Source organism: Quercus robur, chromosome 11 (genome assembly GCF_932294415.1).
Source record: "Quercus robur chromosome 11, dhQueRobu3.1, whole genome shotgun sequence".
In the NCBI taxonomy this organism is placed as follows: Eukaryota; Viridiplantae; Streptophyta; class Magnoliopsida; order Fagales; family Fagaceae; genus Quercus; species Quercus robur.
In genome coordinates, this window is record NC_065544.1 from 15,980,845 (window position 1) to 15,996,460 (window position 15,616).

A 15,616-nucleotide genomic window follows, 5' to 3' on the forward strand; every position below is an offset into this window, starting at 1 on the left:
TTTTTTTATTAACAATAGAGAATTGTGCAGTAGTTACTCATCATGGAAGAATGAAATTCAATTGCATTATTCTATTGACAGTAGAGAATTGTGCAGTAATTACTCGTCATGGAAGGAGAATGAATCCTTGTATTGAGTTTTAGGAGAAACTAAAGCTTCTTTTGAGGTTTTTAGAGGTTTGTAGGTTTTTTTTTTTTTTTTTTTTTTTTTTTTTTTTTTTGAGATATAGTCATATAACCTACAAAATATAGATAAAACTCTCTATTGTTAATCTTCTCCAACATCCTTTAGAAACTTCAATTTGATATTTTTGAGTGTTGTAACGATATCTCTCATGTTTGACCTCTCTTTTGGTGTCTCTGTTGAACAAGTCATAGCCAATTGCATAATGGACAACATACAATTTAGCTTAGCATTGAAATTTTCTTCATCCCTCTTTAGCAAATTAGCATCTATAACTTCAATTATTGAATGTGGTAGTGATTGTTTTATCCAACCTTTTAGGCTCATTTCTCCAACAAACATATCATTTATGGGATTCTTCCTTGTGAATGTTTCCATCAATAAAATTCCAAAACTATATACGTCGCCACGTGTGGAAATGATCCCTTGTGATCTGTACTCTAGAAGTTGATTAAAATTTATTGTGAGAAAGCATCCAATATCTTTACTTAATGGAAAAAAGAAAAATTCTCAATATTTTTCTGATTTTTTTGTGTGTGTTTGTAAACATAAAATTGAATTGTAAACTAGAGACATTACTTGGTGCCATGTAACCAATAGTGGCTAGTGTCATGGTTTGAATCGTAGAGTCTTCATTGCTTAAGAATTTTGAAATGCCAAAGTCACTCACATGTGCAACCATATCGTTGTCTAGGAGGATATTGTTGGGCTTCAAATCACAATGGACAACAGGTAAAGCACAACCATGATGAAGATACTCCAATGATGATGCAACATCTACCATTATGCCCAATCTTTCTATCATATCCAAGAAGTAGTTATGAGAATACAACCACTTCTTAAGGCTCCCCTTGGGCATGTACTCTAGTACCAAGGCTTTAAAATCAATGCTACTACAACTACTTATGATTTTCACAAGATTACGGTGGCGAATACTGCGCATTACACCACATTCAGCTTCAAAACTCTTAAACCCTTCTTCTATATTCAAATTAAAAACCTTTACTGCAACACTAGTCCCATCTGAAAGTTTCCCTCTGTACACCGAGCCAAAACTCCCTTTTCCAACTAAGTTGCCTTCATTGAATCCATATGTTGCTTGTTCAAGTTCTAGATATGTTATTCTTCTCCATGTAGCTAGAGGTAACAAATCTCCTTGACCTTTTAGTTTTGAATCCCTCTTTCGGCATCTCATCAAAACAAATATGAGGAACAATGCTAGTATTGCTGCTATCATTGTTGGTAGAATATACCTTACAATAACTACAATGACCATCTTTGATTGTCCAACATTTCCTGTTTCACAGGGTGGAACTTGTAGTCGGGGTTGGACCACATAATGCTCGATTTCCCATGAATGATAGACCTGAGAATTGATCAATAACACCCCCAGATGGAATTTCACCTTGCAATCTATTGAAAGATACATTGAAATATTTGAGGCATCTGAGTTCCATTAGAGACTTGGGAATTTCTCCTGATAAGTTGTTATTAGATAGATCCAAGCTTTCCAAGCTTATCAACATATCAAATAACTGAGGAATATGACCTTGGAATTTGTTATGTGCTAAGAATAGGTTTTCCAAAGGACACAAACCTCCAAAAGTAGGAATGTCACCTGATAGTTGATTCCATGATAGGTCTATATTTACTACCTGCTCCAAATTCAAAACATCTGATGGTAGATGGCCACTTAAAGAATTGAAGGACAAGTTTATTTGCAGTATGTCTTCAATACTCCAAAGGGATGAGGGAATGGAAGTCAATTTGTTGGATTCCAAGGACAACTTTTGAAGTTTAGAAAGACTTCCCCAACATGGTGGTATTGCTCCCAAGAGCTCATTCTGATTTAAATGTAATTCAACCAAATTCCTCAAGTGACAAATATCATTTGGGATGATTCCTTTGAGTCTATTGTGGTGAAGATTCAAACCTTGGAGCTTTCTCATCCCTCGAATTGTAGTTGGAATTGGTCCAACCAATTTATTGTCATCTAGGTTTAGGGTCATCAAGTTGCTTAAATTACCAATCCCTGTAGGAATAGTGCCAATAATGTTGCAATTAAATGCTACAAATTCTTCAAGAGAAGTAGAGAAATTTCCAATGAAATTTGGAAGGGTGCCACTAAGGGGATTATCTGCTAGCATTATAGTTGTCAAATTTTTGCAGTTTGTCAAAGATGTGAGAAAACTCAATTCTAGACTTAAAGAATCTCTGGTCAAAATATTGTTGACTAAATTGAGTTTCTCAAGATGCCTTAAATTTCCCAAAGTATTAGGAATAGAGCCAAAGAAATTGTTTGCACCCAACTCTAGTTCTGTGATCTTAGAAGCATTTGAGATAGAGCTGGGAATTATTCCATCTAGTTCATTATCCCATAGGTAAACAAACTTAAGATTTGGAAGCCAATTTCCTATGCTTGATGGAAGTAGGCCTTCTAGCTGGTTCATGCATAGACAAATGAGTTCAAGCTTTGAGTTATTGAAGAGTGCATTTGGGATGCGACCAGTTAAGTTGTTGTTGGCTAAACTTAGTTCCGTTAGATTTTGAAGAGTGACAATCTCGAGTGGTACTTCACCTGCAACAACAACTCAAAAACAAATTCAAACCTCGTTATCAACAAAACATAAATTTTATTTTCTCTTTGAAATATACATCCTATGTATTTAGAAAAATTGATTAAAACTATTATGTAAAAGGTTGCGTCCACTATAACAATTACTAGTAATCAAGTGTGATTGAGCCAAGAGAGCTTTATAACTCAATTGGTTGACAACTCCTAGTATGTGTGTGTCTAATATATATATATATATATATATATATATAAAGCCAAAGCTTAGAAAAAATTTAATTAGAATCTACAATTTAAGTCTAATTTTGTGTCATGTGTCTCAAAAGTTTTCTTAATTTTGGGGTCAAATGTGGGACTATACCATAAATATCCATCTAGCTATTCATTGTATTTACAACAATGCAAAAATTGAAGAGTCCAATAAAAAAAACATTTTAAACAGTGAAACTCCTTTTCATGTCTCACAAATGATGGAAAAAGCAAATTAAAAGCAAAAAACTCAAATCTATGAAGAGAAAAATTTGATTGCCACCACCACCATGAGGGCCACCACCCACTGTTACACCAGCCTTCACCCACCAAGACCACAACTCAGCCATGGTATGATGTGGCATTACAGGTTTAACCCCTAAAAATGTTTGGTTCGTTTTTAATTTTAATTTTCTATATATAGTTTGGTTAAATTTGATTAGTGGGTTTGATTGTTTGGTGGATGAAAAAAAAAAAAAAAAAAAAAAATCCTAGGCTACAAGGAGTTGAAATCATAAATCCAGAGCAGAGACAAGGAGATAGAGAGTTAGAATTCCATAGCAAAAAGTCATCAATATAAAGATGGCCGGAAGAGAGGTTCGAGAATACACCAATCTTACTGAATCTAAGGCTATTTTCCATTCCAACTTCTTAGGTTTTTTTTAGTGGTGTAATATCAAATACTGGTTGTGGGATTTTTACCGACCGCTATTCCCATGTATTAGCACAGGTTACAACCTAGTATTTCTAATGGAGAAATAAATGGTTCAAATTTCCTCTATCCCAACTATGGAATTAAAAAATAAATAATTTTAAGTGCATTTGACATGAAAAAAAAAAAAAAAAAAAAAAAAAAAAAACCATATTTGGTGAATTTCGTGCAGACACACATATGCTAATAATAATATTTATAATAATAATCAAATAAGAAAATCAATAGAGTTCATTCAAATCACTCTATGTACATAATGAAAGAAGATGCATTTTTTTAGCCAAGGTGGAAAACTTGCCCCTGATATCTTTTCTTTAAGGATCATGCTTTTAGTTTATTCTACTTGCTCTATCTTAGTAATCTGTGTACGAACTTATAATATAGAATGATGCAAATCAGTTTAGGCCTGTTGGGCACTTTATTCCATTTTTTCTCAACAAAAAAAGGCACTTTATTTCATTCATTATGCAAAATTGATTCTCCAGAATCTCCATTAGTATGTTTGTCTACAGGAATCACCATAAACAAACATATTAGTTTGTAACAAATTTTTTGTAAGACACTAAGAATTGTAATACGTGTAATATGTACCCCGGATACACTAAGTACCTCTCTAATTGTTGTGGTCTTTATACGCATTGCACCATGTAAACACGATATTTGCCACTTCGGTTTGATGAGAAATTGTTCCATATACCCAGTATACTACAAATCACATAAAAGTACATGACCTATAGATAAATGGGACTTACTTTATGTGAATAGAGAGCATATAATACACAATACGATAAACACTAAATAATTTCTAGCAAAAGAAAATGATATACTAAATAATTGCACTTGATGGACATAAGTTTTCAAAATTTCAAACATTCTTGGAGCCAAAAGGGAAGTAGTATTTAAATTGAAGTGGTTATCGTCATACCTGTAAAGTTGTTATCATCCAAATGAATTATCTTGAGGGAAGTACAGTTTCCCAAACTTTTTGGAATTCCTCCTGCAAAATTTTCAAATTGTATACAGGTGAAGAGCTGCTAGTAGGCTTAAGTACTAGTTATAGAATATGAGCTTTTATTTGGAAACTAAAATAATCAATTTTAAAGCTCATATCTATCCGCACTTTCTTTGACCAGTTTCGATAAAGGGAAAGGAGAGGGAATAGAAGAGAATATAATAGAGTTGACAGGAAATTAGATTAATTTCCAAAAACCTGTTTTATGTTGAAATCTGGGGAAACTTTAAACTTATAAATTATAATTTTCAAATGATTCATACTAATGTTACATTTTTACATTAAGACTCCGTTTGGGGGCTGATGAAAGTTTTTGCTCATTTTAGTTTTTACCTTCTTTTTGGTACTATTCAGTTAGTTTTCAAATTTTTTTTTTTTTTTTAATAAAAGGTTTTCAATTTCAACTAAATAAGTTGTTCCTAAACGGACCCTAGGTTGTGTCCTGGACATCACCATTGGGATGTGAGGAGAAGCCAAATTAACCAATGGATCATTGATTTGTAGTTATGTCACATTGGAGTAAATTTTCTTTGAACTTTGATCATTCAAATGACTTGTACTCATGTTGTGTATTTTCATTTCTTGGATAACAAATACGATAAAATAAACTTATAACGTTATTATTTAAGGCTAGCTCTAGGCCTAGACCTAATATTCCAAACTCAAAATTTTCAAATAAATTTTAACTCTGACCACCTAATGTAGTCAAGAAAAAAAATTTACTTGACATGGTATATTATAACAATATCTTCTAATTACCTCCTTCGTTAATTTTATATGTTGTTGTTTTTTAAAAATAAAATCTCTTATACAATGCTACATATGTATAAGATATAATATATATATATATATATATATATATATTTCGACACTTTTAAGTTAATTCAAAATAAAATCGACATACAATGTATTAAAAACCCAAGGCATACATATAATATTTTAAAATTTTTGAGTAGATTATCTTATTCTTAATACTTTAAGTTAACTTATTTTTTAATTTTATTTTTAATTATTCAAATGATTTTTTTGAATGTCTTATATTTAGATTAATCTTTTAACTTATATATATATATATATTCAACTTAAATTATGAATTAATTTAAGTATAATATTAATTATACTAACTCTAATACTATTAGGCTTGAAAATAAATTGAAACCAAGCATGAAGAAAAAAATATAGCTTACATCATTATGTGAGAAAAAGGAATACATCATTATTGTACCTCTAAAGTATAGTATAATTACTCGAAATATATTGTCAAAAATACTAGGCTAAAATACAAAGTGCATTCTCTAAATTTGACTAAAATTTATTTCAGTCTTTTAACTTTACTTTTGTTCAATTGAATTCTCTAAGTTTTAAAGCTATTCAATTCATAAATTTTGTCCAATTTCATTTAAAAAAAAATAAAAAATTGATGTTAAGTATGCAATTAACTAATAAAAAGATATTTTTTGAAAAAAAAAAATCTTATATGAAAAAATCTATAAAAATATTTTATAGATTTTTTTCATGTAAAAATAATTTTTTTAAGGGCAATGTTTTAACAAAATTGGACAAAATGTCTAAATTGAACAAATTTGAAACTTAGAGGACATAATTGAATGAAAATAATGTCAGATGATTGAAATAAATTTCAATCAAACTTAGAGAATGAATTTTACATTACTTTTAGCCAAAAAACTATATCCTCATCACGAGGAACTCTTTAATAATAATAAGTACTCTCCATTTTATGAGGATAAGGCCAGCAAAAAGCTAACGCTCAAAGAACTAAAGAAGTATAGGGAGTTTGTTGATATATTGGGTTTGTTTGGTTGGGTGTTTTTAGGCGATAAGGCCAGCAAAAAGCTTATGCTTAAAGAACTAAAGAATGATAGAGAGTTTGTTGATATATTGGACTTATTTGGTTAAGCATTTTGGAGGCCTAAAAAAGCGTTTTTAAAACTCAAAATTCTGTTTCGCAACAACAACTTCTCCTAATTTTTTTACAAACACTAATTTTTAGCTCAAATGACTTTTTTGCAATAGCTTTTATATATATATATATATATATATATATATATTTGGGAGGCTAGTCAACTCAAAATTAGATAGATGTGCTTCGGCCCTCTGCTTTTCTCTTTTTTGAGTCAGAGGAGGGCTACGAACTATGTAGTGCACACGTGATTGGATTATGCAAGATATAGGGTATATCATATATGTCTATATGAGAATGGGAGCAAAAACCACTCTATTAAATATACATTTATCTTTTTCACTATGAATCTCACAAGAGTGTAACATTTATAATTAGTCTCATAAACGAAGAGCATTCACATTGAGATTAACCCAAACACTGAAAACACACCATACAGAACAAACTAAACTTCTCTCTCCTACAGCTTGTAGGAGAGAGAAAGTTTCTCTCTCTCCCTCAGTAGGAGCTTTTTCCCTCTTGCCTAGTACAAGTCTTCTCTCCCTCTTTCACTGGGGGTTTTAAGCATCTACAACTCTTTGCAGAAGTGTTTGAAGTTTTCTCCATCTCAACCACGCGATCGGACTTCACGTGGTGTGCACGCGAGCCTTCAAATTCTCTCATAGAACTGCTTGGATGATGGGTTCCGATCAAACGTTTGTAGATATGGGAATAATGGCTTTCCAGGATAGGTTTAGGTCTAGGTTTCAAATGGAGCGGCTTCTTCTCCTTTGTTTTATTTGTGGTGTTCTGGGTCTTGGTGAGACCGATTGTCTCAAGTATTTTGGGGGCTGGACCAGAAAAAGCAATGGTTTCATGGAGGTTTTTGAGAATCATAGAGTTGCTAGCTATGGTGGGTCGGAGGAGGAAAGATTGAAAGAAGTCACTGGCATTCAGATTCGATGGTTGCTAGTCAGGCGTGGCTGGGTCCGGAGCATGCGCACTCAATAGCTCTGTCAAATCACACAAGCTCCAACAACACCTTGAGCCCAACGCCCTCCTCAACTATGCACTCCCGTGATTCCCAAGGATCTTCTGTGAAGGGTAAAAATGTAATGGTCAAGGCCCCGATTTTAGGCTCTCCATTGTTGGCATCTGAGTCCCAATTTTCACCCAGCTTGTTTCCCACAAATAATCCCTCTCCTTTCAATGAGCCCACCAATTCCCCTTTATGCCCACAGAGAGGGCTTTTAAAAGAGGTTGCTAGAGCCCAAGGAAAGAAAACTCAAAACTTTAATATGCAAACACAAGTTAAGTGTTGGGCTCTCGGGTTCATTGGGGAGAGTGGGGTGTAGTTGTTGTTGTTTTTCCTCCCAATTGTTGTATGCTCTCTCAGTTGTACCTCTGTTTTCAGTTAAATGAATATTTCATGTAATTATCAAAAAAAAAAAAAAAAAAAAGAGTGTAACATTTACACGCTGTGAAAAGATAATTTTTTTTTATTTTATTTTATGAAAAAGATAAAATATTTTAATGATTGATATGCCTTCTTGAGATAAGAAATGACAAAATAATTTTTTTTTTTTTTGAGAGAGTTTTAACCTATGACGTCCGCTCCTGATAATAGCTCTTTATTATCAGACCAAGACACTAATCAGTTTTTGGTGTAGGCGGGGATTGAACCCCAGATCTCTTATACAACCATCAGAGACTTTACCAGTTGAGCTAACTGGAACCCACAAATGACAAAATATTTTGGGTGGTGTTTATTTCGTATACACTATTATATATTAAGTATACACTCATATTTTTGCACTAAAGTCGTGACGCTCCCAAATATTTTATACATGAGAGACCTTCTTGAGATAAAAGAAAATCGACAAAATGTGGATACCAAAATAAAATAATTTAAGATAAAAAGTTGTACATGGTGGAGGGCATCCAACCTGAAAGCTTGTTTTCGCTGAGATGAAGTATTTGCAGTGACGATAAGTTGCCTAGAGATGCTGGAATGGTACCTTCAAAACTGTTTGTATAAGCATACAACTCTTGAAGTTTGGGTAAAAACCCAAGCCATGATGGTAACACTCCCGAAAAGTTGTTCAATCCAAAGCTGACAATTTCCAACCGACGTAAAGCAGCCAACTCGTTTGGAAGAGAACCATGAAAATTGTTGTTTCTGAAGGATAAATGAGACGAGAATGTTAGGTTTCCCACTTGTGGAGCAATGGTTCCTGAAAGACCCATATGAGAAAGATTCAAGGCAATGACTCTATGGTATCTCTCACCACAAGTGATCCCAATCCAATGGCAAACAGAGGTAGAGGTAGACCAATTGCTTGCCAACCTTTTGTAAGGGCCATCTATATGGTGTTTGAGGGCAAGAAGCGCTGATTGGTCTGTGGTGATGTTGGTCTCTACTGCCGTAGCTGAGCTAGCCTTTAAACAGTGTACCAACAACACTGCAAAAAAGAGGAGAAACGCAGCAATCTCCATGAGTTTCTATGTGTAGGTTGATATGTGACGCTAACTATTGTATCAAATAAGTATGGCTGTATGATGTTTTTATACATGAAGAAATCAACTTTTGTTGAATTACAAAGAAAAAGAAGAGGATGACTAAATCAACATTCAATTTTTTGTAGTCTACATCTCGAAAGAAAAAGAAAACCAAAACTTTTTGATATATTTTTTTCGTTTGAAGGAACATATTTTAAAATTTGAGATGCATGTTAATAAGTAACATAGTTCGTGGCCCACAGCAGTTTCTTCTATTCAATTTCCCCTCCTTTCTTTTTCTCTTGTGGTTAAGTTAGAAAGTTCAATAAAGATCAGGATCAGTCATCATAAACCGTTTGGTGGGATCAATTATGAAAAAATGAAACTAGAGAATAAGTGATTGATGATGATAATTTTGTGGGTTTCAGTTAACTCAATTAATAAAATTTCTTATTATTTAACAAACAATTTGGGATTTGGAATCCACCTTCGCACAAAATAATTAAGATGATTAGTGTCGTGTCTTGATAATAAAAAACAATCATTATGAAATGTACCCTATAAGTTAAATTTCTATCATATCTATAAGAAAAGATGATCATGACTTGACAACATATTTAATTTTATAGATGGTAGTAAAGATACATTTTTATTCAATTATTACTAGATACATTAATTATTTTACATTGTGAAGATGTCTTTATGACTTCTCATGAATGGTATTATGATATATGGATTAAGATCATGATGCAATTCTTCCCTTCCCACTCATAATTTTTTTTTTTTTTTTTTTTTTCACTTCTTTAACTTTCACCTTTTACTTTTCTTAACTTATTTTTAGGGTCGATTTGGATTTAGCTTATTTTTGCTGAAATTGAAAACTGAAACTGAAAACACTGTAACAAAATAATTTTTAAATGTGTGAATAGTGCCATGGGACTCATTTTTAATGAAAAAGTTGTTGAAAAGTGGAATTTGTGGGTCTGTGAACAGTGCACGGGTGCACTATTCACCATAGAAAAGTCAACCTTTGTGGCTACTGTTCATGAACAGTGCATGAACAGTAACCGCATTACTCCCTAAAACGCATAAAAAAAATAAATAAATAAAAAAACGCAAACTTGTAAACGCAAACGCCCAATCCAAACAAATACTTCCATTTGGATACGGTTGAAAACTCAAAACTAAAATTGAAAACTGAAAAATACTGTAGCAAAATAATTTTTAAATGTATGAATAGTACCGTGAGACTCATTTTTAATAAAAAAAGTTGCTGAAAAGTGAAATTTGCGGGTCCGTGAACAGTGTATTGATTTGCTGAAAAGAGCAAGAAAAGTCAAACTTTGTTACTACTGTTCATGAACAGTGCATGAACAGTAGCCGTAAGTCTTACAAACGCGTGCAAAAAAAAAAAACACCAGACGCAGACGCGCTGTGTTTTTCAGCCCAATCCTAACGTAACTACTGTAAATAGTTATTTTTTTCAACTCTCAGTTTCAATCATTGAGAGGAATTGCATCGGGTGCAACTAATTGCAATCCATGATATAGTAAGTTATGATTGTACTGCTTCAACGACAAAGCTTTTACATATATAGAATTTTAGTTGAAAAGCTTTTTTATCCCTTGGTGGAACATAACCATATATTACTTTCCAGTTTTGATAGCCACCTCTGAGTCTCTGGCAAGTCCTGCTTTTCTTTTTCTTTTTCTTTTAATCAGACGTCCAGTGTGGGTTTCCTCCGTCAAAAGAAGGAATATGATAAAGCTTATTTGTGTTTATATAACTTTATTGTATTCTCCTATCAATTGAACAATCTAAAATAAATTGTAGTCCCCAGATGTTGGGAAAACGATGTGAATTTCCAATTCAAGAGGAAAAGTTGCATGCTTTTGCCTTGACTTCTTCTACATGCAAAGTTCTGGTTCAATAAAGCTAGTTCCATACGGTTCACGAAACCTTGCACCTTAACAAAATAAAGACTAGTCGTATGTTCTACCTAACTTTAATGGAAGCATTAAGCAGCGCGTAATAATAAGTCCAATTTTTCATCCCGCTTCATTTTTCTTTATAAACTTGTTGAAATTGATTATATATTATTGGATCACAATCTAATGAATGGAGGAGGCCTATATATATAGTATATATACTTAGCCGAGAGAGAGAGAGAGAGAGAGAGAGAGAGGGGGAGAGGAGGCCTGGCTATAAGTACAAAATTACAACAAGTGTAGTGAGCTTGGTTGATGGAATTTGAAGAAAGGACAGGGCTTGTTTGATCAAGGCTAGGAGATCAACTATTGTGGCATTAAATGTGGTTGTGGAGGACATTCCAGAGATGTTAGTGTAGGTCCTTGAAGTTGAAGGATATATGTAATGTAGTCAGCAACGAAGTATCTCTGAATTGGGAATTTCAAATGTGAACGTGAAATAAAGTGGGAATTGAAAATGCCTAATTGGAAACAATTGCTTGCTAGAAAAATTAAACAATCAATTGGTGCCAATCAACAATCAACAAGTATTACAACAAAACCTACAACAAAATTTTACATTGCAAAACATGTAAAAAAATTTCATTGCTTGCAAAAAGAATAATGCTAGCTAGTATCACAACAAAACCCACAACTTTGTCACAACTTGCCACATGGATAAGTTGTGGCAAAGTTGTGGGTTTTGTTGTGGTACTAACATTATTCATGGAAAAGTACGTTTGGATGATTCTAGTGGCATTTTATTCCTAACGATCTCATCACTTCTCCAAGATTAATTCATAGAACTAATTAATGATTCCGCGTTAGTCTTATAAAAATTCAAAATGAAAGACATGGAAAAAATAACTATCCCACTAATAAATGAAATACATTTGTTAGTGAGTTGTTATTTTTGTACACATGTCTCTTATTTATTGAATTTTGATACAAATGATATGGTAGCATTTGATACAAAATGTTAACTTGAATATTTATTGTTCCATTAAACCATACACTAAGACATAAACTCTCTTTTCTCTCTCTTCATTTGGCATATGAAAAACTTATAAATGAAATGAAGACAATACAATTTAGTAATTTATACTTTTATTTAATTGAATTCAGGTTTTCAAAATTCAAAATATATATGTAAGGTTGAATTTATTCAACCATCTAATTGGTTTTATTCCGTGCCAAATTTGCTTGTATTTCAGCATTTAGTAACCCTATATTTAGGTGGGTTTGTTGTAAGGGTAGTGAGTGAGATAGAGTCAAGTTTGCTCAAGAGTGTGCAAGAAAACAGAGACTCGTGACTTGGCCTCGCGGGTGACTCGCGGCTGCAAGCCGCCAGACGCAGCACACGTGCCAAGCATGCCGGAAGGTGAACAGTCATGCTAGCTGGAGCACTACAGAACAACTGGCCATACGGTTATCTCGCGACTGGATCTCGCGACTTAGTCAAGTCGCGAGGTCAAGCCGCGAGCCACCCCTGTTTTGTAAAACCTGACGTTTCACATTCCTCTCTCACTCCAGTATAAATACCCCTTTTACCCACAAATGTAAGAGAGCTTCCAGAGAGAATTTTGAGAGAGAAACCCTAAAGAAAAACAAGATTGATTCACCCACAATCTATACATTAGAGTCTCTTCAAATTCCTCAACTCTCTTCCTCTCCATTGTCAAATCCTTGAGAGGCATATTACCAAACCTTGTTCTCACCATATTCATCACTGTGAGAAAGCTGTTTGGATTTCTGGGAAGCAGTTAGGAAGGAACCAATCTACATTGGTTGATACTACGGTCTAGTAGCGGAATCCGGGAAGCTAGAAAAGAAAAAGGTTCGGCGCAACCTCGTTGGAGCAAGAAGCTTGGAGGGCTTAGGTGCACTGGGTAGATTAGGCTTGGAGGGTCTATTGCTGTCCATGTATCCCAACTATATTTTCTAGTGGATTGTTTACCGCTTGGAGGGCGGCAGAGAGGTTTTACGCCGAGGGCTTCGGTTTCCTCTTCGATAACACATCGCATGTTGTCTTTGTGTTTGCATCTTCCTTCCCTTTTATCTTTACCTTTTATTATCTGCTGTGGGTTGTGATTTTAATTTTGGCTTAGATAGTTTTTCCAATTCCATATTATAGCTTATGTTAATTTTCCGCACACTTGTTATTTGACATAATGCTTGAATTGGTTAAGTTGTAATTTGGGGGTCTAAACGTTCAAGGGTGTTTATACACATATGAAAGTTCAAAAAACGTGTACAAAACACCTTTGAACGTTTAGACCCCCAAAATACAACTTAACCAACTCAAGCAATATGTCAAACAACTAGTGTGCGGAAACTTAACACATGCTATAATATGAAATTGGTTAAACAACTATCTAAGCCATAACAAAATAAAATCACAGCAGATAAAATAAAGGCAAAGATAGAGAGGAAGGAAGATGCAAACACAAAGACAACACGCGATGTGTTATCGAAGAGGAAACCGAAGTCCTCGGCGAAAAACCTCTCCGCCGCCCTCCAAGCGGTAATCAATCCACTAGAAAATACAGTTGGGATACAAGGACAGCAATAGACCCTCCAAGCCTAATCTACCCAGTGCACCTAAGCCCTCCAAGCTTCTTGCTCCAACGAGGTTGCGCCGAACCTTTTTCTTTTCTAACTTCCCGGATTCCGCTACTAGACCGTAGCATCAACCAATGAAGATTGGCTCCTTCCTAACAGCTTCCCAGAACTCCAAACGACTGTCTCACAGAGATGATGATGGTGAGAACCAGATTTGGTATAATGCCTCTCAAGGATTTGACAATGGAGAGGAAGAGAGTAAGGGAATTTGAAGAGACTCTAAGGTATAGATTGTGGGTAAAGCAATCTGGTTTTTCTTTAGGGTTTCTCTCTCAAAATTCTCTCTGGAAGCTCTCTTTCAATCGTGGGTTAAAGGGGTATTTATACTAGAGTGGGAGAGAAATGTGAAACGTCAGGTTTTACAAAACAGGGGTGGCTCGCGGCTTGACCAAGTCGCGAGATCCAGTCGCGAGTTAACCGTATGGCCAGTTGTCCTGTTTTGTCCTGTAGTGCTCCAGCTAGCATGACTGTTCATCTTCCAGCATGCTTGGCACGTGTGTAGCTTCTGGCGGCTTGCAGCCGCGAGTCCACCCGCGAGTCCCAGCCGCGAGTCTTTGTTTTCTTGCACACTCTTGAGCAAACTTCACTCTATCTCACTCACTACCCTTACAACAAACCCACCTAAATACAAGGTTACTAAATGCTGAATTACAAGCAAATTTGGCACGGAATAAAGCCAATTAGATGGTTGAATAAATTCAACCTTACAACATATTTGAACCTTCAATTGGTATCAGAGCGGGTACACTTCTAGTGGTTTCATTACCATTGTGTGATCCTTGACTCCCTTTTGAGATGGATCGGTCTCAATCCCTAAATGCACCTCCATATTTTGATGGTAGTAATTATGCTTTTTGGAAGGTTCGCATGAGAGCTTTTCTGTGTTCTATTGATGAATATGTTTGGGATGCTGTTGAGATAGGTTGGACCAGGCCTGAGGAAGCCAAATCCACATGGGATAAGGCAGAACTTGCTGCATCTAATGCTAATAGTAAAACACTCAATGCTATTTTCTGTGGTGTGTCTCCAGATGAATTTCACAGGATTTCTCACATTACCGTTGCCAAAGAAGCATGGGAGATATTGGAAACCACCTACGAAGGCACGAAGAAAGTGAAAGACACCAAGTTGCAAATGCTGACCACTCGGTTTGAGGAGCTCAAAATGAGTGAGGATTAGTCCTTTGACTCTTTCTATGGGAAGCTAAATGAGGTGGTTGTCAGCAAGTTCAATTTGGGGGAGAAAACAGAGGATTCTAAAATTGTAAGGAAGATCCTTCGATCATTGCCGGAAAGTTTTCATGCTAAAGTGACAGCGATTGAAGAGAGCAAGGACCTTGATGACATCAAAGTCCAGGAGCTGGTTGGTTCTCTTCAGACTTATGAGATGTCGATGCCCAATCAACGGAAGAGTAAATCTCTTACTCTTAAGACCATTAATGAGAAGGTGGAAGATCAAGACTCATCGGGAGAAAATGTGGTTAACAAAGATGTTGCATACCTTGTTAAAAATTTTAGAAAGTTCTTGAAATTCAAAAATAATGGCAAATTTGATGATAAAAGAAAATTCCAAAGTTCTGGAAGGGAGAAAAGGGAATTCAAAAAGAAAGATGGAAAAGAATGCCAACCTACACAAGGTGTCACTTGTTTCGAATGTAACGGACATGGACACTTTAAGAAAGAATGTCTGAATTATTTGAAATCAAAAGGCAAAGTGTATGCCACAACATTGAGTGACTCAGATTCATCCGACTCAGAATCTGAAGAAAGCTGTGATGGAGAGGGGAACTACTCAGCTTTTATGACTATTGCTCATGTTGAGTCTTCAGACGAGTTGAATCTGCTTGTACGAGACCTTGGAGAACATAGTGATGAAGAATCACTGGGAATTGTTGAAGAAT

General features: G+C 34.8%; 3 protein-coding genes across 3 annotated transcripts; all 3 read right to left on the reverse strand.

The window, feature by feature from the left end:
- Positions 1-267: 267 nt before the first annotated feature.
- On the reverse strand, positions 268-1,459 carry LOC126704764 (receptor kinase-like protein Xa21). The gene is made up of 2 exons (XM_050403774.1): positions 763-1,459; positions 268-359 (listed from the first exon to the last, which is right to left on the reverse strand). The coding sequence occupies exons 1-2, from the start codon at positions 1,457-1,459 to the stop codon at positions 268-270; spliced, it is 789 nt and encodes a 262-aa protein (XP_050259731.1).
- A 25-nt stretch (positions 1,460-1,484) lies between these two features.
- Positions 1,485-3,354, reverse strand: LOC126704765 (probable LRR receptor-like serine/threonine-protein kinase At3g47570). The gene is made up of 2 exons (XM_050403775.1): positions 3,285-3,354; positions 1,485-2,761 (listed from the first exon to the last, which is right to left on the reverse strand). The coding sequence occupies exons 1-2, from the start codon at positions 3,352-3,354 to the stop codon at positions 1,485-1,487; spliced, it is 1,347 nt and encodes a 448-aa protein (XP_050259732.1).
- Positions 3,355-7,649: 4,295 nt separating this feature from the next.
- On the reverse strand, positions 7,650-9,124 carry LOC126704766 (LRR receptor-like serine/threonine-protein kinase EFR). The gene is made up of 2 exons (XM_050403777.1): positions 8,575-9,124; positions 7,650-7,891 (listed from the first exon to the last, which is right to left on the reverse strand). Exons 1-2 carry the CDS (start codon positions 9,122-9,124, stop codon positions 7,650-7,652), a joined length of 792 nt encoding a protein of 263 aa, XP_050259734.1.
- Between the last annotated feature and the right edge of the window lie 6,492 nt (positions 9,125-15,616).